This window comes from Nannobrachium achirus, assembly GCF_963921795.1.
Source record: "Nannobrachium achirus genome assembly, chromosome: 4".
In the NCBI taxonomy this organism is placed as follows: Eukaryota; Metazoa; Chordata; class Actinopteri; order Myctophiformes; family Myctophidae; genus Nannobrachium; species Nannobrachium achirus.
This window is the reverse complement of record NC_137813.1, coordinates 47,621,627-47,647,476: the sequence shown is the minus strand read 5'-3', so window position 1 is coordinate 47,647,476 and position 25,850 is coordinate 47,621,627. Positions and strand designations below refer to the sequence as shown.

General features: G+C 45.5%; 1 protein-coding gene across 1 annotated transcript; it reads right to left on the bottom strand.

The window, feature by feature from the left end:
- Positions 1-850: 850 nt before the first annotated feature.
- metrnla (meteorin like, glial cell differentiation regulator a) lies at positions 851-9,834 on the bottom strand. Its single transcript, XM_080723820.1, has 4 exons — positions 9,507-9,834; positions 6,900-7,291; positions 2,301-2,360; positions 851-1,780 (listed from the first exon to the last, which is right to left on the bottom strand). Exons 1-4 carry the CDS (start codon positions 9,596-9,598, stop codon positions 1,467-1,469), a joined length of 858 nt encoding a protein of 285 aa, XP_080579946.1. The 5' UTR covers positions 9,599-9,834; the 3' UTR covers positions 851-1,466.
- Between the last annotated feature and the right edge of the window lie 16,016 nt (positions 9,835-25,850).

The window sequence follows — 25,850 nt, the reverse complement described above, 5'->3', positions numbered from 1 at the left end:
AGTGCACAGTATTCAGCTCCATCTCCTGTCCTCTCACTCTCTCTCCTACCGGGCGGCTGCACTGGAACAAAGAGCTCTTTCACAGTGACCTTGACACACGGCCACCCCCATCACCACAGGAACCAATGCGGAGGAATCCACCCCAGCTCTCTGATATCAATCTCCCTCCCTCCCTGGCAGACGGTACGAGACCAAGACTGAGGTGAACCATAGAGGGAGGGATAACACACTCATAGAGGAAAAAAGGAATATGGAAATAACTTGTTAGTACCATAATGAAGGTTGCATCTGATCAGCTCCTCTCAATGACTCGCTACACGTTTGCAGCTCTGAGAAATAGTGAAATACCATGGCTTTTTTCTATTGATTACTCATGCCATGGAGACCCGAGTTCAATAATATATTTTTTTTGTTTTAGTCACATCCTAAGACAAAAATGTCATCACAATAAATGTACCCCCATTGATTCCGGATGGGGAGTGGGGACCCAAATGCATGTGCGTCCCCATCTGGAATCAATGGGAGTATACATTTACTAAAATCAAATTTTTGTCCTAGGAATGCGAAAAATACAAAACAATATTATTAAACTCAAGTCTTCAAGGCATGAGTTAATCAATAGAAAAAAGTCATTTTGGGGGTGAACTACTCCTTTAAAACCTAAATACAGTGGGGTCATTAATATTTGAGTTAACAACAAATATTGCTTGCAATAGTCAATCCATTATTCTCAATGCGAAACTTAATAAGCCAAGCTTTGACTTTCAATTTGCCTCGGCGATATACGCCCTCTATGTATTTAGACAGCTTTATATTTCACACGGAAATAACACAAGCCCAAAAAATACTGTGCCAAGGAATAAAATATTTTATTCACAAGGGGGGAAAAAAAAGTATTTTAGTACAATTGTACTGCCCGAACAGCACATTGCGTTCAGGCGTTAAATTGCACGTCTTTTTTTTATACAAAATAAAAATAAAAACAGGCTTTCACTTTACATTTCTGTCATAAGAAATAACTTCCAAAACTGTACATCAAGCTTTTTACAAAGCACTTGGAGCTTCCAATTTACAATGTTCATTCACATTTTATACACACATAAACCAAACGGGGGTCTGCTACATTTTTTAAAACCCTCCAGAGTTCCTCGTCTTCTGCGAACATGGCAGTCCTAAAACACATTCCACATCGGGTCACGGTTGGCTGTGTGAGTGCAGAGTCCAACCGCCATGCTGCTTGGCAACATTCAAGAGCTCCGTTCTCTGTCTCAGAACAATTCATGAGACAGCAGGAGAGGAGAGGGGGTCTGGGACTCCGCACGGCCAGTCTGTCAGTCTAGCAGACCGTATAGTCCTCTCTCCTCGGGGATCAGTACACTGCGGTTTAGCTCTCCTTCCCGTCCTGGGAGGACTTGTCCCGTTGCTTCCAAGCGTAGCCGAAGTACGCCAGGGAGTCAGCCAGTCATTCAGTCAGTGTCCACGTGACAGGGGTTGGTCCCCTGGCTCTGTGCCTCCAGGTAGAGCCGGAGGAAGTCTTTGTACCGCGGCGCGCAGCCCATCCAGGCCTCCCCGAACCTTACTGTCCCCGTGAAGAGGAACTCGCCCTCCCCGGACTTGACGCCGCACTGGAGGGGCATCTTCACCTGGCCGGTCCATCGCCTGGCCCTCACGCCTCCGGACACAAACACCCGGGTCTTCTGTCTGTATAGGCGGCTGATGTCCACGGTGACCGACGACTGCTCTTCGTCGCGCTGGACCTTCTTGATGCTGCCCCGCGCCACTGTAAACCAGGACAGGAAGACTGATTTTTCACTGACGAAGACTAAATAAAAACTAAAAAAAGATTAAGCTGTGATGACTAAAACTAAGACTAAATATATTGAATATTTCGTCAACAAAATAAAAATTGACTAAAACGTTAGGGAGGGACAAGTGGAGAAGAGAGTCATTTTATGTTGCTCTCAGGTATTGCGTGCTGAAAATAGACAATCTACAAGCTCACAATGCGTCGCGCTGCGACGCGTTGTGAGCTGCTATTTTCAGCACACAACCAAGTGTAAAATCAGTCATTACGATGCCATCAAGGCCTGCCAAAATGCATTTTAGTCGACTAAATCAACTGTAGATTTAGTCACCTAAAATCTTATGATATTTAGTCGACTAAAATTAGACTAAAACTAAAACTTTTCAGGTGACTAAATTATGACTAAAATTAAATTACATTATATTCAAAAGACTATGACTAAAACTAGATCAAAATTTGCTGTCAAAAACGACACTGCAACAGCGTAACAACTTACCGAAGTCGCTGGTGCAGACCGCTAAGAGCGTCTCAGCATCTGTGCACGGCTGGCAAGGAGCTGTGTAGAGAGAGAGAGAGAGAGAGAGATTGAGAGTGGGTTACATTTCTATACAGCATTTCTTCTACGACGACTACAAAAAACTACAGAGGAAAAACGTTGATTTCTGTAGCACTCCCTACCCCGTGTAGAACTGTCTGGAACTATAAAAGAAATCTTAACTGCTCGTAATTTTCCACATTCGGCAACACAGCTGTGGTGTGCTGAGGACGGCCAGGCATGTGGGGCACGTGGTCTTTTCACGCACGCACCACCGGGTCACGGTGATTAATTTCCGCCGCCGTAGACGGTTTATTTATTTATGTGGACAGCAGAACGGGAGTCGGCTGTCATGAGCTCTGGGTTTTACACCAAACAGAGCGAGCAGCAGAGCCTGCTGCCAGTAAAAAAAAAAGCTACTCACTGATCATGAAAAAAAAAGAAATGTGTGTATTGTCCGCGGGGATCACCTCGTTCACCCGTCCCCGCCAGAACAGGAACCCTTTGACACGACAAATGAGAACCAGATGAATGGGATGGCATGAGGAGAGCAGAGAGGAGGCCGCCTACGTACTACGTCTCTGCTTTGAGCAGCGCTGGTGCTCTAGTACAGTGGTTCTCAAACTTTCACATTTCAAGGTCTCCCCTTAACTCTGACAGTGTACAAATGGAACCAAATGAACCCGTTAGGGTTCATTTGGTTCCATTTGTACACTGTCAGAGTTACAGACTTCTATGGGTCAATTTAGACCTCCCTAAAGGAACCCACAGAGTCCCTGGAATCCACTTTGTGAAGCACTGCTCCAGTAGGTTTGCTGGGACCACTGACAACAAGGCCCCGGCCTAAACCATTCCAAACAGCAAGCTCGCAACCGTCAAGTGCAACCCAGAGTTGAGTCAATTATAATGTCACCAGTACACAGAGAGAATCCAGAGTATTAGTTTGACTCTGATGGGAGTTAAAATGGGCCCATATGGGTCAACAGTGAAGACAGCCAGGAAATAAGAGACCATTACGGAGGAACGCTTAACAGTCAAAACAACAACAAAAGGGCCCACCTCTCCTCTCCAGCACCGCTTAGTTCGTTTGAACCATAACAAGAACCTCTGCCAGAGGGCGAATAATTGGGCGTAGGAGAGAAAAAGAAAAGAAAAAACGAATTAACCGAAATAGCCTCCACTGTGACCAGACCTTTGAAAAAGTCTGCCCTATAGGCCAGAGTTCACCTTTGACTGCAGCGGTAGCAGCATGTCAGCTGGGTCTGCCTTGGCTCCAGGAGGCTTTGAGTGTTTTACAACAGGAGAAAGGGCCCCTAAATGAGAGCAGTCAAGTCAATGATTAGTTGACTCAGGTGGCCCTGTGGCCGGGACCTGTGGGGGGATGCCTTTATTAGTCCTGGACATGGTACGTGGTCTCACAGGGGCAGGTGGGGACAATAAGTGAAGGGTGGCCGGGCCAGGCCAGCAGTGGGCTTAGGGCGTGGTGACAGTCCATACTAATCCACTGCCTGTGAGGCTACGCGGTTGGTCCAGGTGGATGGAGACGTTAGCACACAACGTCCATCTTTCAAACTCATCAAAATTCATAAACGCAGGTGTCTGTGAGACTTCTATGCCTCGTGAGACTAAATGAAGACACAGCTCCTACGAACACATCTTGCTATATGGAAGAGGGACCGCTGTCATATCTTGGGGCCAGTGGAGGGGGGGGGGGCTTATTTTTAGCTGGCTGGTCTGAAGCCAGGGGGCACAAGGGCAGAAGGAGAGCATGTCTTAGGTCAATTTGTGTTGCAACCCAAGGCGCCGGCGCATCACCGGTCGAGTTCAGAGGTCGCACAACCACAGGGCTTGGGAACAGCTGGAGAGTAGGGAGAGTTCAAAATGGCCAACCAACCTCCGCCCGGAGCCCTCGGCACAGAGCGGGGCTCTTTGATGTGAGGTCGCCTGCTGCCTCGGCATCAGAAGAGCGAAAGCAGGATGGGCCCGACGCTATGATTTATCGTACGGCGGAAGTAAACGACACACAAGCTCACGACGCGGCGCGTCTGCAACGAGTTGCGAGCTTGTAGATCAGCGGTGTTCAATGCGCGGCACCGCACGACAGGGCGTATAATTAGGCATAAGGGTAGGCCCAAACCCAGAGCAGAGCAGAGCTCACATGTCAAGACATGAAACAGAACCGCAGGAATGGGCTGGCAGCCGAGTCAGCATCTCTCCCTGGCCCAAACGCACGCTGCACCACTCCGATCGGAACCACTTCATAGGACCCGAGAGAGGGAGGAGGGAGGGGTGGAAGGGGTGGAGGGGGGGGGGGGGATCGACAGCGTCCCTGCAACATCTGGGCCCAGATGAATTCCAACCTAATGGAGCACAACTCAGTAATACCACTCAGCAGCACAGAAGAGAAACCACTTCAAACAACGGGGAGGGGAGAGGGATGATTCAGGAAGGGCCAGAGGAATGAAAAAGACAACAATGAGAAGGAGAGAAATGGAGCGGGGAAAGAACGAGTGGAGAGGACGGAGAAAGCAGGCAAAGAACGTGGCCGGAGAAAGTTGCAGAAGATGCCGGATAAACGGGCTCGTTGGGCTCGAGAATAAAAGATCCTCCCAACATCTGGTGAGCGAGAAGAATTCCAACCTTACGGAGAGGAACTCAAACCACCCAGCAGCACAGCGGGTCAGAGAGAAGAGGAAGGGAAAAAGAAAAAAAGAAAAGAAAAGAAAGGGTGCAAAGTGAGAGAGAGAGAGGGAGTGAGAGAAGCAAGCATCCACCCGTCCAGGGACCCTGCGCCAGAATGCACATGACACAAGACTGCTGTCTCCGTGAGTCATCCCGGCGCTATGTCAGCCTGCCTGGCCAGCCACATCACAACACTGGCTCATACCACAGAGCCACTGAGCAGAAGAAAGTAATCTGCTCAAAACAAGTCCTCAAACCCTCCCCACCTCTGTGGTAACGCCTGATGTATACATTGTCGCACCACAGTGCACCATCAGTTGTTGAAAATCTGCTTAATAAGAAATTAGGCTCAAGCCCTCGACTATCACACTCTCTTTCTCCTTCTATTTGCCAGATAATAACGTAGGACGTGAAAATGTGCACCCATAAAAAAAAGCGGTGAAAACAGACGTGTGTCCGATAACGCTTATATTTTGCTTTGTGTGGGGGAAAGGGGAAAAAAAGCACAGTCGCTGCACATTTGCGCAGCTTGAAGCTGGGTAGGTTTGGCAGGTACACAGCGTGAAAATAGAAGGCTGTTTTTAAAAGGGAGGCCCTCTGTTTGACTGCGCCCCCCTCCTCACACAGAAACCATCTCGAACAACGTGCAGAAAAGTTCCCGAGTCAACTTTGGCTCGGTTGCATAACTAGTTATTAAGAGCCATCTAATGCGTGCGTGTGGAAATTAACTGTGCAAAACGTCGACATTTGATCCAAAAGCACCTCGAGTTTCATAAAGACTGCAAGATCCATGGGGGATTATATGTTGATCCCCAGAGTTGAGCTTTAATATTGCAAAAGAATACACGGTTTCAAAGACAACAATTGGGAATTAAACAGACAAATAAACAGATTTGAGAGAGGAGGAGCGATCTGTTGAAGCAAGCCTACTATTTCCAAGTAGTTCATAAACCTTTCCACCAGTAGATGGCTGCATTTAGTGTACAGCAGGATACAGAGACAAAGCCAAGCAAACCAGATTCTACAGGGAATCAATCAAAAGTGGTCTGCAGAAGTGGTTTTTGATAGCTTAATTAACTACGTGAACCCATAGGGCTCTATTCTGGGGATAACCGGTAGAGTCACTGGAAAGAAACTCGCTGAGATTTTTATTATTGTATTTGTTGAACTGAAAATAAGGATTACACATATCTTTCTGAGGTTAAGATTGGGAATAGGGTTAGGTTTTGGCACCGTTTTACTGAGGTTAAGTTTAGGAATAAGGTTAGGTTTAACCGTTTAGGCATAGTTTACAGAGGTATACTGTATAAAGATATTAAGGATCTCAATGGAAAATAACAAATAAGCCTTGCCTTACCGGAGTTTCCTTTTAGTTTACTGTCATGAAACTGTACCTTTTCCTATCCAAAACCTCTAATAAATACCTTAATCAATCAATCAAAAAGCATAAACCATCAGCCCAGGCGAGTTTCTTTCCGGCGGCTCTTCTGGTATTCATTCTGGGCATGTCATAATATGTTAACATTTGTTGTCTCTAGCAGATCTAAAAGCGCATCTGAGAGATTTGGTTTAGAGGGGGAAAAGTACAGGACCACAAAGAACAATTAAGTGGTCAACTAAAAAAAGGTAAACAACAATGATCTAAAGCAGTGGTTCTCAAAGTGGATTCTAGGGACTCTGTGGGTTCCTTTATGGGGGTCTAAATTGATCCATACAAGTCTGTAACCAAATGAACCCTATTTGGTTCCATTTGTACACTGTCAGAGTTAAGGGGAGACCTTGAATTTTTAAAGTTTGAGAAACACTGATCTAAAGTATAAGTGCCATGTATAAGATTCTGCTGTAAAGCAACATCACAATAAGAGACACGTATCTCACCAGAGAATGAGTGGACACTCGCCCCCGCCGGCCTGCTGTTGACCAGCTCATACTGGAAGGCCGTGATCCTCCGGCTGATGTCCATGTGCGGGATGGCCTCGATGAAGAGCGCCCCCTCCTGGATGCTGAAGCAGTGCACCTTGCCCTGGGCCAGGTCCTGCTCCCGCAGCAGCAGCCGCAGCTTGCCGGCGCGGTCCAGGTAGATGTTGGTGCCGTTGGACTCGGCGGACGGCTTGATGCACACCGAGAGGAGCGAGGCGGCGGGGGACGCCGTGTTGGGCCGCAGGTTGACGATGATGGCCCCCGTGGGGTACAGCCACTCCAGAGAGCCCTGGGAGCAGCGGAGGTACACCTGCTCCACGTCCCTGGCATGGCCCTCGTGGGTCAGACCGCTGGAGGACAGACGGGAGGGGCAGAGCATTAGCGATCAGCGGAATTTCGTTGAAAATTGTGGACAGTGATTCAGGCCAAGGACCCCTTAGCTGAGAGAGAGATTAAGCAGGGACATATTGGATTCATGATACATTTAACAACGATAATTTTGTAAACTAGACCTTTGCCTAGGTACTTGGTCTGCTCTTTTTTCCCTGTACACCAAACTTCTTGAAAATAGTCGATCTACAAGCTCACAATGTGTGAGCTACAGGCTCATTGTGAGCTTGTACATCTGCTATTTTCGGCTAATGTTCCCACCAGAATAGGAAAGGCAAGTGGTTAATGTAAAAAATTAAAAATAAAGTCCCTATCAAACAAAGATTTGGTGGCCCCCCTGCAGTATCTCTGAGGACCCCATGGGGGGCCCCGGACCCCCTGTTTCTTTTTCTTTCGTGTATTAAGACCCTGTCAAGTTATATATAGCCTACTGTATATATCCTGTCATTGACATAAGTCAATAACTTGAACCTTTTCCTAGCAGAGGTTAATTTTTAGTTAGAGTCAAGCTTTGTGATCAAGCCTGCAGCGCCAAGAGTGTTAGAAGTCATGTTGCTCTGGTCAGTTTTAGCCTGCATGGCACTGACTGTGAGCCAAAGGGGAAGTCAAGGTGAAGGCCCCTGGCTGCCTGAGTGTGTATGGACATTACAACACACACACATTCCTCCTAAAGCGTTCGGCTAAGGCCCAGGCAGTGCACAAGACCGGCGGCATGACCAGTCACGAGCCACTGCAGCTAAAATGACCTCAGCTCCCCAATACAAACTCCCTATAGATCCATTGTTTCCCCCTCCGGAGCTTTTGGCAAAAACGCAGCCACTGGCTGCGTGCCTCTGGGAAGAGCTTTGGAAGCAGCACTGGATGAAGGGGAAGGTGACACACACACGGTGGTGCGCTTCTGAAACAGACAGCGGCAGCAACAGTAGCCCGGGCCCTGGCTGCTGCATGCAAGTGCAAATGAAGGTCACGCCACCAAACCTCCCATTGCTTTCATGCCACCAAAGAGAGTGGAAGAGACTTGTCCAGGCAGCACTCTGGACTCTGGCGCCAGCATGACCAGATGACTCCCTCCAGAACTTTTAATGCCTGGTCAGGATTTGCAAAAAAAAAGAAAAGAAAAAAACTCCAGCCCTGTCAGTCATCCTGTGGCAACGCCAGAGTCAGGACTCAGGAAACCATTGTGCATTCTATACCAGCATGCGGATGCCAAGCCAGTGGTCGGACTCCGGGGAGAAACACCCAGTCTCTTTTCAAATGAGATGCTGAAATTCAAATGTGTGCCATAGATCTTAAGCAAGCCACCATGGCACATGTTGAGCATATGCAGCCCTAAAGCCCCATAACCAGTTTCTCCTCAGCGTGCCTCTAATTAAGACTTTTTTTTTTAAAACTTCATCATCTCTGCATGCAATTAGAGGAGATTAGTCAAGAGTATGTCTAATGAACAACAGATTATTGGTTATGGGCTCAAAGTGCTGCGTTTTTGCCTACTCCTTCTGACTGGGGGGGAGGGGGGGTGGGTGAAAAACAAAACCACACGTTTTGAGGCACATGCATTTAAAAGTGCAAAACAGATTTCTGCAGATGTTGCTTGGATGGGATTTTCAAAGAGGTGAAACTTTCCACCATGTGTATTCATTCTGCATTGACAATCACTCTTATATCCCTGCCCCCCCAAGAATGATAGAAAACAGAAAGGGAATCACATGGAGCCAAAGGCTTTGGAGCAGTGCAGGAATGAGCAACTTCTGAGCGTTTCATATGTCTATGATGGCTTATGTTAAGTTATGTACCCTATTATCCTTAGTTGTTATAAACTAATCGAAATGAAAATAAATAACTGGTTCCTCCTCTAGGCTATTTATAATAGCTTGTTTTGCTCAACATTTTTGATCACAAGATGTCACCGTTTCATTTCATTTAAAAAAGTGCTACTTACATAAAGAAAAAAAAAACACAATAACACAATATCAATAGCCTATCTGACTACTAAGGAAACCACACAAAGCTGATGAAGAATAACTGTCGCAAGAATGGGTCATTCTCATTCTCATTGATAATCAATGCCATTTTACACTTTCACTCCATGTTTTACTTAACTTTATTCACGCCATCTATAAAAGAACAACAACAAGAAGGGGGGAAAGGGAAATGAATCTTTAGCATTCTTCTTACCTGCCCTTCCAACTGCACTCGTCGCTAGAATATTGGCAGGATACAATCCGCAGGAGATGAGAGAGCAAATAGGCCAGTATCGGGGTGAGCATGTTTGTCTCACTCACCGCTGCTCGTTGCCTCTAGTCGCAACTATTAACTTTCTCTCCCTCTCCTCTCCTCAAGTTAAACAATAGAATCCACCAGCGCAGCTCCGTCTACGCGATGTCTCCATGTGTCCACTGTCCGGGGTTCTTTTGTTGAATACAATCTTCGGGAGATTTCTCTGCGGTTGGTAGTAGTAGTAACGAAACTGTAGTAAACTCTACGGCGGACACAAGCGCGCATTCAGCCCCACTCTCTCCAGTGCGCACAGCTGACAGCCCTCCGTATAATGTGTTGTGAGTTCCTTGCCTTGGCTGTCTGGCGGCGATTACTCTCCCCACGTCACACCCCGTCCACACAGCGGGCTATCACGCTTGCGCACTGCGTGATCCCACGCAGCAAAATACCCATAAACTCCAAGAGAGGGTTTACTATTGAGAGGGAACCAAATTGAACGCCTTAAACTTAAAGGGACCATTTGTTTCGATTAGTACCATTTCAGAGCTACAGAAACTTGTAATAGACTAAGCCCATACTTACCTCCCCTTTTCCACTGTAAATATCTTCTATTTCTTTTAATTAAATTGTTATATGACTGTTTTTTTTTTTTTTTTACTTTTGTTATTGATGATATCCTATGCAAAGTATTGTGTTCTATCCATCTGTCTTTCAATGTTATATGAGTGGTTCCTGTGGAAATGAGCCGAAAAGCTATAGGATCTCCTTTTAGTTGTAGTTTAGCAGGGACCGCCATAAGAAATGTAATTATGTTGATAATAATGTTCAAAATTATATTTATTTTCCCCAAATTAAAAATACAAAATAAAATAAAATCACACCTAGTGTGAAGTGAGTGGTGGTATTTATTTTCATCCCAAGTCCCGCTGGCCAATCACAGCATGTCCTACGAAGCTTGGCCAATGGGACCCTGGGCCTACAACACACTTTGAGACGTTTGTGGCAAGATGTAGGCCATATCTAGGCCAGGTGTAGACCACACTTCATCATTCTTTTGGGCCTGGGAATTTTTGGGGGACTGGAGATTTTTTGGGGAACCAGACAAAGCCAGATGTTGGAACTTAGCTCCGTCCAGGAGCACTGCTCAAAAAGCAGATCTACAATGACTATTTTCAAAAAGACAAAGTATAGGATGGTCCCCTGGGGGTCACCGAACCCCACTTTGACAACCACAGCCCTTATGTAAACTGGTGGTTTTGATAAGAGATTGGCAGACAATTTTGTGGATGGAGGCCTATAAAAAATTGATTTATGCTCACTCAGTTTTAAGATCCTGTTTGACTTTCTTTCATACTTTATACTGCTACACCAGCTTTGTATTATGCTCCCCTGCATAGTTTAATTTGCCATATAATCGCCTGACTTGTATCAAGTTCAAGTGCTAATTGAAATAGGTTTGAATCAAACCTATTTCAATTAGCACTTGAACTTTTTTGTTATCATATACCTTCTCTTAAATGTCTGTCTGTAGAGCTTTGATTGATTGAATACTTTATTGACAGTTTGCAAAAAAGGTACAGTGGTACGATAATACAAATGTTGCTAAAAGGGTAACACAAAAAGCCCTGAGTTTTGTCATTTTTAGTTACCGCCGGTATTCAAATAAATGTAATCAACTTGTTTCCAAATGCAACACAACTTATACAGTAAATAGGGTCATAATGAAATACGGATGGTTCTACCACTTTTTGTGGTCACATGTTCAGATACTGGATTCTGATTGGCTTAAAACAGTGGTAATTCAGTCAACAACCTTGAGTTGGCTCATGGACCCCGCCCACTGAAACAATTAATGATTGTAACTAAATAACCTTGCAAGTTACAACTGTGTTTTCTTTCACTTTTACTTACTTTTGATTTGAACATTTGAAAAGCAATTTACCATTCGAGGGTCGTGGGTTGTTGGCTGAACAACCATGATACCACTGTTTCAGGGTTGTTTGGCACTCGGCTTCGCCTCGTGCCACAACCCTGAAACAGTGGTAAATCAGCCAACAACCTACTCTCATGGTAAATGGCTTAGATCTATTTCAGTATTTTTTAACCAGTGGTTCGGGGACAACCAGTGGTCCTTGAAGGGATTCCATTTTGATCAACGTTTGCCTGTCATCTGTCCTAACACAGATTTATAGCCTGGAAGAGTAGAGAAAATCTTATCGAACGATAAAAAGAATATTCTATGATTTGAGTCCGAGAGGCCAAATCTCATCAAATGATGGTCTCAAATGCTGAATAAATAATCGGCCTTGATATGAAAAAGTTTGAAAACCAATGGTCTACTTCCATTAGAGGCATCAACTAGTCATGGGTTAAACACAAGCTCCTGGGCGACGTGCTCTTCCCTTTGGAACATGAAGTTTAGCGCGTAAAAAAGCTGTGTGTGTGGCATCATGGGAAGGGAACCCGTTAGACGAGGAAAACCAGAGATGTTTGTAACTGCTACTTTTCCCCTCTGATTTCTTGGGACATGGAATTGGTTGTGACTGGTTTCGGCTGTGCACATGTTCACACATGTACAAGTGTGTTGCTCTGTTTTGTCATTGCCCCACACACACTGCAGGCATGCCGCTGCAGTCTACGCAGTGTTACTCAGTGTTGTAATGGAACCACAGGACGTGTCTCGACACGATGTCTGGAGACGCATCACGATGACACCTGCACACTTACACCAGCAGGGACGTGCTGGGCCCCCGATTCAGCCCGGAAAAAAGAGTTGGAGAGGCCCTCATTGCGTGCTATAGAGAGAGAGATCTCTCTCTATAGCGCTGCTGCTACTCAAAGATTTGCCATTTCAGAACATGACAAGTGACAAGCCAGTGGGCCAATTACTGTACATGAGTTATATTTCGTCGTTGTCGGGTGGAAACCTTGTATGTCCAAAACCGTTTGTTTTGTATTTATCATTTTAAAAATGATTTAAACTAGTGAAAACAGCCGATCTACAAGCACACAACGCCTCGCACCGCGAGGCGTTGAGTGCTTGTAGATCTGCTGTTTTCACTACTTTTGTGCAATGGCCTTATATGATGAAGCATGGCTTTGCTTTGCGAAAAAATGTAAATATTTGAAACTTGGAGATACAAGGTTTCTGCCCGACAGTGACGATTTACTTTGTTGGCCGCCCAGCCCCCAAAATGGAACGAAGGGACGACATTTTATTTGATTTTTTTTCCTAATGGCCGGCCTGGACCGGCCGGGAATGAACCGGCCTTTCGGGAGTTGTCCCGCTTTTCCCAATGGCCAGCACGTCCCTGTACACCAGGCCAGAGCTACACCTGTATGTATGTGTTTCAACAATGTGTGTGTGTGCAATCTGTATATGGCACATCGCACACGTGCGCAGACAATGAAAACTGTGTCAAAGTCTCCAGACTGTGTCCATCCACCCTTAAAGCCAGCCCTGCTCTTTCCCACTACCCTTCCTCCGCTCGTCTTTTAGTTGTTATTGCAGTTGCTTCATCGCTGGCCCCACCGTGTCAACTCAGAGTTTTCCTCTCAATCTCCACCTGTCATCCATTTCAGTGGAGGCAGGGGGTGTTGGGGCAACAGCTAGGGAAAACCAAACCCGTGACAGATAGCAGGAGGAGGAGAGAAGAATGTCAGTTAATCACACATTGCGTAACTGTTGTTGGTTGTAGAGTAGACTGAAACTTGGCAGAGCAACACACACTCAAACTGGAGGTGTAGGCTAAATCGATTAGAAATGTATGTCCTCAGAGTTTCTACAGGAGGGCTGCCAAATGTTTGTGTGATAGGATCATGTTTTTTACATTATCCATTTGAACCCTAACAACCCTATTCTGAGTGGAACATAAGCCAGAAATAGCAGATCTACAAGCTTACAACGCCTCGCACTGCGAGGCGTTGCAAGCTTGAAGATCAGCTATTTTTGACGGTTCAAGTGGTTAAATGTCTGAAAATACACATTACTCCAAAATGATGACAGTGCTGTCAAACAAGTCTAAGCTGTCTAAGAAATCTATGAACATTTTTAATCTGCAACACAATTTTATAGAATATGTAGTGGGGGTCCCTGCTTCATCTCTCTCTCAGCTATAAAGGGGTCACTGGGCTGAAAACATTGAAGACCCCTGGCCTAGAACATGGGTCAGAGACATGATGAACGGGAGTAGAATGCAGATAGTGGTGGTGGTGGGGTGCTCCCCAGGGGTTGGGGGTATATGGAGGGGAGAGTGGTGAGTTTTGGGGGAGGGTGAAGTTGTTGTTTTTCGTCAGGGCCTGATGTGCAAATCCCTTGGTGAGCGTGACACACCGGTCCGTGCCCACAACGAGGCCCCAGGTGGAAAAGCAGACACAACGTAGATCGCTCCTCTGGCAGGATGTGATTCTTTGTGAGCGTGTGCGAGTGCATGTGCGTATGTGTTTCCGTGTGTATGCTCGAGGGAGCCGTGCAGTGGCGTCAGTTCACAAAAAGCTAAGGTATGGCAACATGACTGGTGTCTTGCGCGCGTGCAAGACACCAGTCATGTTGCCATACCTTAAGCAACAGGCACGATGAAAAGTACATTTTATTATTTCCCCCTGTAGCCAACAAGCCAAGGACCAAGGTATGGCAGCTGCCATAGCTTGCCATACCCAATTGACGCCTCTGGAGCCGTGTCATCGCCCTGTCCTCAAATCCCTTCATTAGTTTGAACAACTGAGCAGCTCTTGTGGTTCCTTGCAAATTGTTCCCGACGTGGGCAAATGCAAAACCAGGCATGTATACAAAACACCTGCGGAATGGAATCTGGGCTCATGAAAGAATTAACCCATTGTTCAGAGTGGCATTATCTCTTCCTGGTGTACAAGATTATGATGCGCGTCGAACCATGCTGTCAGGGATCGTTACTGTTTGTGAAAGAGTTAATTTTCAACAAGCCTGATAACAAGTGTTCGTCTCACGAATGCCTAGGCTGTCTACTGTACCTGTTTGCTATGCTGAATACATATAAACAGTACACTTAAGCATTGCAAGCATGTGCAATATCTGGCGGTATGCGTTGGCAGATTGGAAGGTGCTGATACTATCGAGAGAGGCGGTCTGCCTGTCAACATCCCTGTCTGGCTCCCGTCCAGGCTGTCACAAATGCAGCGGTGCTCAAAGCCCGTGTCCATCATTTTTCACATTCCTCTCAATAAACAAGAAGAAACCCTGTCATTTTAAGTGCCAGCCATTATCTGGAGACAGGGGTGTTTGCTATCATTCCAACACCTTTATTCAGCTAGGTCATGTGTTCTGATAAAGCTGCAAACAGAGGTTTGTGTGGGAGAACCTCTGATGTCATTCGGACCGGACGGTAATAGCCGTGCTCCACATTCCAGCACTGCTGACCTCCTTCAATCATCAGCCGTGCTCCTCGCTGGTTATCGCTGCTAGCAAGGCATTCATGCACCCAGCAGTAAAGCATTCATGCACCCAGCAGTAAAGCATCCATACACCCAGCAGTAAAGCATCCATACATCCAGTCAGCGTGAAGATGTGTGGGAGGAAAGCAGCATACTTGAAGAATGCAGCAACTGTTGCGTCTCCCTCAAAATTCTCCGAGGTCTTTACGATCCAGGGAAGACAAAGCTTTCCTTTTTGTTAATTGTGCTCGATGATGATGATGATAATATGTGCGCTCATGACAAAGACAGACAGGGAGAATGCAAAAAAAAAAAAGACAAGTGTGATTTTTCATAGAATTGCTGTTTAATGCTGGAGTGACAAATCCGAATTTGTGTCTTGAGTTGTATTGAACCAAGAGAGAAGATATATGAGAGCCTAGATCACTGCGGCCTAGGCTGCAGTTACTTGCAGGAAGGAGTACATGCTGTATTAGGCCTCCATAGTTATTTGCTGGAGTGCAGTACAAACTGCATTAGGTCTCAATACAGTGACTTACAGTGGTGTAACCAAGTAACCAAGTACATTTACTTAAGTACTTACTTAACTACAATTTTGAGGTATTTGTACTTTACAAGTATTTCCAATACTTGTACTTCTGCTCCACTACATCTCAGATCCAAATATACCACTATTTGAACACTTTAGTTACTGGTGGTTACTTTGTAGATTTTGATTATTATTATAATACATACATCAAGCACTTCAGCCCTATATACATTTTTTTTGGATATTTGAAAATAGCCGATCTACAAGCTCACAAGGCGTTGCGATGCGACACCTTGTGAGCATTACATTAGCCCTCGATGCAGTGACTTGCAGTAAGTACATAACAGTACATGCTGGCTGCATTACATCAGGCCTAAATGCTGTGACTTGCAGTAGTACATTATACTGTGCATTCTGCATTATGCCTCAATGCAGTGACTTGATAATAGTTACCTACTTCCTCCCAAGGGAAAGATTCTGTATTTTCAGCCCAAACCAGCTAATTCGCTGCCCACAAGGAGCATGTGTGCAATTAGGGGTTAAGAGTCTTGCTCAGGGACACGCGTCAACATTGCTACCCTACCCTGGCCTGGAATCAAACCAGGGACAACCAGGGGCTCTGGTTCCCCAGGCGGGATCCCTAACCAGTCAGCTACTTGTACTGTGCATTCTGCATTAGGCCTCAATGCAGTGACTTGCAGTAGTACAGTAGGCCTACTATAAATGCTGAATTAGGCCTTGATGCATTCAAGCTGTATCCACTTCTCTGCCTTCTTATCCTGCTCTCAGAGGCTCATATAAATCTGAGGACTACAGCTCTGTGGGCTCACAGGAGGAATTTGGGTCAAAGCTCTTTCTGACAGGGCGCTCACCCTAGCAGGTGGGGGACTCTCATGAAAGCAGCGCAATAAAGGCGAATTCAACTGTTCTCCCTGCCTTCAGATTTCACAGGGATCAGAAATGGCTTAGGGCCTGCGGATCCAGGTGGGTCGGAGGCTTGCAGAATTAGCCGATTAGCTACCCCTCGTGAAGAGCATAACCTAGCAACGGTATGACTGTGCATGAAGGAATGACTAATAAAAAGCAGGGCTGCAAGAGAAGAGGAAATATTGCAGCTGAACTCTGTCAAGTTACTGTGGTGCAGATGGCTGGTAGTAACTCCACAAATGGAAGTAGCAGTGTGATAGACAATCTGCACATTTGTGAGCTTGTATTCTCGCCAAATGTTTGCTTAACTGCCGTTGCTGCCTCTGGGCGATTGAATTTCCCCTGCGGGATAATAAAGGTACCGTATCTGTCTATGCCCAGAATAGAGACGCTAGGGTTCAAGTGGTTAAAGGCACCCCTCCTTCCAATACTGTAGGCCAGTGGTTCTCAAAGTTGGGTCCGGGGACCCCCAGGGGTGCCCGGCAAAATGAGTTAATACCAGTTTTACCAATTTAACCCAATAACAATACACTGGAGGTCTCAGTTGGAACTGTTACGCCCGCAACCCGATTCCGGATAAGCGGTTGAAGATGGATGGATGGATGGACTATTCGAAAATAGCGATCTACAAGCGCACAATGCATCGTGATGCAATGCATTTTGTGCTGCTATTTTCAAAAAAGATAAACATTTTAACAACACACATCTTGCAGTCCCTGGCACAACATACAGTATTTTCAGATGGGGGAGGTCTGTGGCCAAATACATATTAATTTGTGGGTCTGTGACTTGAAACAGTTTGAGCGACTACTATACTCTAGGCAGGCAGGGTGACTTCCTCTCTCCAGATTAGCCCCTGTGATCTGATTCTCATGGCTTCCTGCGGAGACGGCGCTCTGGCCCGCGTCCCTTCTTCCTCGGCGTCCCCCCTGGGACCAGAGCTTCCTCGATGGGTTACACTCATTCCTCGACACGCCGGATCAGCCTGGGATGCCGGGGCACAATGAGCGTCAGCCATTAGCCCCGCTGATGCTGGGTGACAGCCATGAGTAGTTGTAGAGACTCACCGAGGGGGACGGGGGACGGGAGGGACAAGGGCGTCACACTGGGGGGGGGGAAGTGGGACTGAGTTACTAGGGCCCAAGGTGGAGGGGCCTGAATTATTTTATACTTTATAGCTTTTGAAAAAATAGCAGATGTACAAGCTCGCAGCGCGGCACTCGGTGCCGCGCTGTGAGCTTGTAGATCTGCTATGTTTGAAAAGATGCGAAAATGTGTGCAAATCTTTGAATATATGTATTTTTTAAGCGAAAAACTAAACTAAAATTTTGCTTCTGGGGGTCCCTAGGACAAAATATTTTGAGATGGGGGTCCGTGGCCAAATACATATCATTTTGGGGGTCCTTCACATGAAAAGGTTTGAGCACCACTGACATAGAAACATAGTTTTTCTTTTTTTTTTAAACCTTAGAAGGATTTAGAAGACATTTATAGAATCGTGTCAAAAATATTCAAAGACCTGCACACATTTTCACGATTAAAAAAATTAATTGCAGATCTACAAGCTCGCAGCGCGGCATTCTGGTATATCTGCTATTTTTCAATGGTTAAAGCACAATAAAGCATAATAATGCGTTCCCATTCATGGGGGCCCCATAGTAAATCCTTGTACCCAGGGCCCAGAATTTGGTGTGACACTCCAGGGGAGGGAAGAGACACAGCTAGCGCTTTCTTTTTGTTCATGCCTTAAGTTCTCTCTCTCTCTGGCTCGCACATGAGATCAACTCCCTCTATCTGCCCACAAGCTTTGGCATGCTTCCTTTGCAGCACCGAGCTCTCCCAAACCGTTTTACACTGTGTTTAAATGTCTATGACAACATTGTAACGATTGGCAATCCATAAATGTTTTAGAAAATAATTAAAATCTCTATTTCACGTTGACCATGCCAGTTCCTGTGTTCAATCTTTCATGAGTTTGGAATTCCCAGAAAAAAAAAGAGAAAAAAAAGGCAGAATAGATTTTTATGGAGTTGTAACATCGCAGGGGAACGTTGTCTGCATTCGATCAGAGAAGCAGTTATCTGCCAGTCATGAGGAGTGCTTGCCAGAATCCTTGTGGCTGCTATAAAGAGAGCCTTTTATTGGTCAACTAGGCTATGGTTTTGATTTTGGTTTCTTCACTCTCTTAAGTTCTCCAAGGCGTTACCTGCTCACTGACTCCATGTGGTTTTGAGTGTTTCCGAGTAAATAAAGAAACAAACATATTTACACCATTTGCCATTGTGCCTTACGAGGCCATGCTCAAAACGCAATAGAGGATATAAACACATTCTCAATGGATGCACCATCGAAGCACAGCCAGACAGCCAACAGGCAAGGCTCTTTTAGTTTAACTGACATTAACTAGACCATGTGTTTACACAGGGAGAGAGAGAGGGAACGAGGGAAAGACGAGGGCAAGAGAGGAGAACAGTTAGTCTATTGTGTCCATCCACATTTTGCAAGTTTTATATAAGCACATGGTTCGCCCTGGAGAGACAATCAACAAACTATTTTCGTACACAACAAATAGCCCAATCTTGGTCGTCAAACCCTATAATGCCAAACACTCTCCATGGAAATTCTGCAGCGAGTGGTATGGTGCATGGAGCAGAGAGTGATACAGAGGGGGTCTTTAAGATTCTTTGGCAACCCTTTGAATGGATCTCATTCTGCCCGTAACAGGAGATATATTTCGGAAACCAAGAGTTCCGTTGGTGGCGCGGTCCACTCTGAAGGTGATACTCTCGTAGCCTTCTGATTCGCTAGCTGGTGACAGCCCTGGTTCGCATGTGACAGGAGGCGGCAATGGTTTGTGGGAAAGGTAGGGGTCATGGGAAAGGTAGGGGTCATTGGCAAAGACTCACAGCTTATATGGCTAAATGTGAGGTCCCTGGTTACACACCTCCCTATAGGTACATGTACAGAGAGGCGCGCACACGCACAGGGGTGTCGCACCAAGTTCTGGACCCTGGGTACAAGGATTCACTCACATTTTGTGCTTTAACTATTGAAAAATAGCAGATATACAAGCTCACAGCGCAGGTGTTTTTTGAAAAACCTATGTTTTACTGTCAGTGGTGCTCAAACCTTTTCATGTGAAGGACCCCCAAAATGATATTTATTTGGCCACGGACCCCCACCTCAAAATATTTAGTTCCAGGGACCCCCCAGAAGCAAAATTTGAGTTAGAATATTTTCTAAAAAATACATATATTCAAAGATTTGCACACATTTTCACGACTTTTCAAAAATAGCAGATCTACAAGCTCGCAGCGCGGCACTAGGTGCCGCGCTGTGAGCTTGTAGATCTGCTATTTTTCAATAGCTAAAGTATAAAATAATTAAGGCCCCTCCACCTTAGTAACTCAGTACCACTCCCCCCCCCCCCCCCCTTGTGATGACCCTGCACACGCACACGCACGCGCACACACACACACACACACACACACACACACACACACACACACACACACACACACACACACACACACACACACACACACACACACACACACATCTCTCATCTCTCTCTTTGCCTCACTGACATGTAAATCCACACATGACCTGAATGCTCAAGCGAGAGCAGGAGGTTAGCATGGTTCATTGAGCCTGATGCCTCTACTTGGGACAAGCTGGAACCTCTCATCTCTCTAGTTTTACATGCTCTGACTGCAACATCGCCAGGCCTTTTAATGGTCCGCCGGGATGCTGCAGGTGGTTGGCCTTTTTGGCCACCTGTTCCATTCACCTCACTCACAGAGAGACCCACAATGACAGCTAAGCGAGAGATAAAAGTAATGAAATATAAGCTAAATTAATACAGGTATTATTGCAAGTAATGACGTGGAATTTCTCCCCCTAAGGGCACTGCCACCCAGATAGTAGGAAAGTTGGTTACATAATTATGGTTCATACGCTGTTAGATTTAGCTATCGAATTGTGAAATTAAGTTATTATGTAGTTAAACTTCCTCATAAAACCTACTGGCTGCTTCCTCCTTTCATACTGCGATATAAAGTAATTACTGTAGGCTATATCTTGGCTGTATCACTGTATCACTATTTGATTAATAGTGTTTTTACTTCTCAGAGCACAGAACATCTAATTATAATTTGATTTCTATCCCCTCTGTGTACTGGACTCTGATGTTTTAGCACGACCACACCACCCATGGCAAAATTGAAACAGACAAGCACCTTTTTTTTTCATGAGGAAATGCCCCTCGCTAAAATAAGCGGAGCAAAGGCGGAAACTTTTGTAAGACGAACTCAGCAGTTGTATTAAGGGGAACATTCCTCTTAGCTTTACAGGCCTTAGTGCCGTTTCAGAAGAAGGGAGCAAGCTGGCCGTCTCAGAATATAAAATGGCCACATTTCATTATCATTTTCTTCCTTGGCATGCTGCGGAGGGATCGTCTTTCTGATGAGGAACGTGGAATGAAAAAAAAGTTACTGCAGAGCTTAGCAGCACTCAGTGCCAAGTCCTTGCAAAATACTTAATCCTCTCCTCTGGTTTTTGCAGTCCCACATGAGCGAAAGAAACAAAACAACAGAGAACATGCCAAGACCTGAAGCATGACGTTTGTTGCGAAGCCGCAACGAAGAGTGACAAACAAATAACCTGTTGGGTCTGTATCTTACCGGATCCATCCCGAGGGCATTATGGGAAGTCCGTCAAGCGTCAGCCTGTGGTGAAACGAAGAGCCATTTTGAGCTCAATAGGTATCCAGGGAACACGAAAGGAAAATGGCTTCCCTGTGTTAAGACCACTCACAGTTTTAGCCGCAGGAAAGACAGAAATCTAACCACTCTTCAGTATCAATTTACCCAGTCGTAAACAGACACACCTAGTACACAAAATGATCTCTCAATAGACACCATTTAACTATGCTGTGAGTCAGAACTGGAAATTTTGCCTCTGGAAGAAATTAAAAAAGGGGTCATGGGGCTAAGATACTTGGGCCCGCGTCTACACATTTGGGGATGACGATTCCATCCCCAAATTAGCAGATAATTGTTGTGTCTTAGCGTGTGTGACATTGTGTTTTTAGAAAGGGGTTTTTACTTTTTAGTAACCTGGACCGAGTTGAAAGCAGCCGAAGTGCTGAGTGTGTGGAACATGGAGGCTGCTGTGGCTCTGGGATCAGCTGAAGGATCAGCTGAGGGATCATGGGGGCTGCTGAGTGTGGAGGCTGTGCTCTGTGATCTCATTATTGTGCTTTGTGCGACCCGGCACTCCACAGTCCACACTCCATTCTACTGCTCTCCACCCCACTCCACTCCACTTCACTCCACTCCACTCCACTCCACTCTACTCCTCTCCAAGCTCCATTCCACTCCACTCTTCGCCCGCCCTGCTGCTGTAGCCCAGAACCAAAGCCTCAGTTTCGCTTAGTTGCTGGGCCGGTGACGCGCCACAGTAAATGGCATATTGTCGTTGTTGGGTGGAAACCTCGTATGTCCAAGACCGTTCGTTTTGTATTTATCATTTTAAAAATGAACTAACCTAGTGAAAACAGCAGATCTACAAGCACACAACGCCTCGCAACGCGAGGCGTTGTGTGCTTGCAGATCGGCTGTTTTCACTACTTTTGTGCGACAGCCTTGTATGATGAAGCAGGGCTTTACTTGGTGAAAAAGCGTACAAATGTGAAACTTGGAGATACAAGGTTTCTGCCCGACAGTGACGATATATATATAAATAGCAGATCTACAAGCTCACAACGCGTCACATTCGTGACGCGTTGTGAGCTTGTAGATCTGCTATTTACAGCATGCAACACCAGTGTGCTACTAAGTATGAATCAGGCTTAAGCAGCTCAGTTTCTGACGGAACACACACACCTTCAACGCCGCGGGGTTGAATCAGTGAGTTGTCAGTCCGGTTTGTATCTGTCACACACACACACACACACACACACACACACACACACACACACACACACACACACACACGCACACACGCAGCATACAAACACACAACAGCACTTGTGCAATTCATAAAAGAACGCACACCCAGGCAACGATATCCCGGGACCTGCACTGACTGACTCACACTGTGCACGCGTCCGAGGGCCGTGTGCATGTCGCATGCAGACACACGTAGCCACGCTCCAGTGGCTCAGAGTGTCATATGGAGGAAGCTGTAACAGATAGCTTTGCAGTGAGACATGGACAGCATTGTTGTCATGTGTTGTGCACACATCACGTGCATGGTTGAAGTTATACACCAGGGTTCCCCAATAGGCGGCCCGCGGGCCATTTGCGGCCCGCGGGGGGCTACTGTCTGGCCCACACCAACCCCAGTAATAATGGTGGTATAAGAGCAGCAACAACACTAGTATATTGTTGTTGTCGGGTGGAAATCTCGTATCTCCAAATGTGTACGTTCCTTCGCAAATCATACAAGGCCGTTGCACAAAAGTAGTGAAAACAGCAGATCTACAAGCACACAACGCCTCGCACCCGCGAGGCGTTGTGTGCTTGTAGATCGGCTGTTTTCACTAGTTTAAATCATTTTTAAAATGATAAATTCAAAACGAACGGTTTTGGACATACAAGATTTTCATCTGACAACGAAGAAAACTGTCGCTGGAGTAGCGGGAACGCCACCGTCGCCCCCTGCAATGTTGTGGCCCTCGGCTTGGTACCCTAGACATAATTCGGCCCTTGGGGAACACTAATTGACATTTCACTTGGACATATTGGTGGCATCAGTCAAAGCAAAAACTATGAGATCAGTCTTGCTAACTTATTAGTATAAATAAAATCACCACCAGTGTGAAGTGAGCAGTGCTGATGATGATAGACCCACATGACGTCACAGGATAGGGACATACGACATCAGTGTTTGATACAATGGAGTATTTGATACAATGGAAAAAACACTTGGTAAAGCGCATTATTTTGTGCTTTAACTATTGAAAAATAGCAGATATATAAATTCACAGCGCTGCCGGCTATTTTCAAATGACTTACCGGTAGGTATAAAATATGGCTAAATGGCTGTGTGTTTTATGATATTTTAATATATATCTGCAAAGTAACTAGTAACTAAAGTTCTCAAAAAAATGTAATGGAGTAAATGTACAATATTTGGATCAGAGATGTTGTGGAGTAGTAAAAGTAAAAGTATTGGAAATAGTACTTAGCGCTGCTCAAGAACCATTTTTACCTTTGTTCTGTTAATAAACTCTCCATGTATGAAACAACAATTCCATCTCTTCAGTATATAGGCTACGTATGTTAAAAGTTCAATCCAGCAGGTTTTTTATGACAAGGCCCGTGGTTCACAGAATGAACTCACTGGATGCAGGTTAGCATACCCAGGGGTGTCACAAGGGGTAGGAAAGTGGGACTGTGTTACGAGCTTGTAGATCTGCTATTTTTGAAAAGTCGTGGAAAATGTGTGCAAATCTTTGAATATGTATTTTTTAAGCGAACATTTGTAACTCAAATTTTGCCTCTGGGGGGGTCCCTGGAACTCAATATTTTGAGATGGGCATCCGTGGCCAAATACATACCATTTTGGGGGTCCTTCACAAGAAAAGGTTTGTGCTCCACTGACATCGAAACATAGGTTTTTCAAAAAAAAAAAAAAAACCTTAGAAGGATTTGAAATATTCAAAGATTTTCATGATTTTTCAAAAATAGCAGATCTACAAGCAGCTTGTAGATCTGCTATTTTTCAAAAGTTAAAGCACAGGGGCCCCACAGTGAATCCAGAATTTGGTGCGACACCCCTGAGCATACCGTATACTATGTAATGTACCCTGGAATGGATGTTGAATGTGCCCTCATGTTAAAGGGGTTCTCATTATAGTGATTTATGCTGGCTGACACCTGTTGGAAGACATGAATCAAGTGGGACAGATCAGTCGTGACGAGACACGCACTCTGTACTGTACTGTATCTGCAGGTGAATCATGTCCCAGACAGGTGCTACATCCACCTTACACCAGTGGTGGAAAAAATACTCACATTTTGTCAGTGGTTCTCAACCTTTTCAGGCCGCAACCCCCAAAATAATCATATTTTAACTGGGGGGACCCAGTGCAGTTTGAAGTTTTCAAATAAATGTTGTGGAGTAAAAGTACAATATTTGGATCCGAGATGTAGTGGAGTAGAAGTACAAATAACTCAGAATTGTACTTAAGTAAATGTAGTTACTTTACACCATCTTAGCATTTTTCACAACATTAATCCAAAGATAAAAGGAAAGGATCACCCATGCAGGCCTCTTCAGTTGAAATAAACACTGAGCATGTTGCTGTGCAGCAAGCACACAACAGTGGCCGGTATGAGTTCTAAAGCTAAAGGCTCTGTAAACCATTTAGAAAACAAATCTGCTATATTCACAGTCAAATCAAAGTACTTAGTTCACCCAAAAAAATAACTAAAAACACCCTGTGAAGTATCCGAGAACTCTTTGAGTCTCCTATACTGAGTCTTCCATTGACAGAAATGATTGGCTCAGGAATGCCACAACAACAACAAATTCTCCATGAATTCAAGGCTTCGTGGCATGAGTAATTGATAGAAAAGAAATCATTTTTGGGGTGAACTACTCTTTTAACCACTTGATTGCTTGAAAGTGAAATACCCCTTTAAGCCCTGTGTACTTTGTCATAATACAAGTAGTCAAACAAAAAGGCCAATCTATATAAGCTAACTACACGTCACATCGCAACACATTGTGAGCTTGTAGAGCTGGCATTTTCATTCTTTTTGGCCTTGTTTTTGCCTATACTGACATTCCCAACATATAGGGATGCCAGGTTTGAAAGTGGATAAACCTGAATAAGGACAGCAGGATTTCACATGTTTTCTGAGATCACGTGCAGACCACGCAGCAAAAAAAGGCAGCGGAGCTAATCGGCTTTGCGTCGTCCACCGCGCCATTTCAACCGTATGATCAAAATCCCAGGACACGTCTGCAAACAAAGCCAGCGATTCAGTTGGCGCGGGCCGCCCGACCACTGGTCTGCACCTCAGCCCCGCGCGGTTCACTCTCCTCTCGCCAAGCCTCAGATCCACCAGCCTTGCCTGGGGAGATGCCTGCCCACACAATGGAGCCTTTGTGGGCGCTGAGGTAATGCCATAATTGTTACACTCTTCTCTTTCAGGTGAAAAATACCCTCCCCTCCCCTTCTCTCCCCTCCTCTCCGCCCCTGCCTCTTTCACCTCTCGGTGATACTTTGAGAGGTTTTGTGGTTTTGAGTGATGTTTGATTAATCTAGGTGTAATGAGGGAAAACACAGGGTGGCTATGTGTGCACACCTGAGAGGCCCGACCCGTGGCTGGAACCTAAACAAGCAAGCCGTTATGAACTGTGTGTTTCGTCCTCTGTCGGGTGGAAACCTGATATGTCCAAAACTGTTACTTTTCAGGATTCAC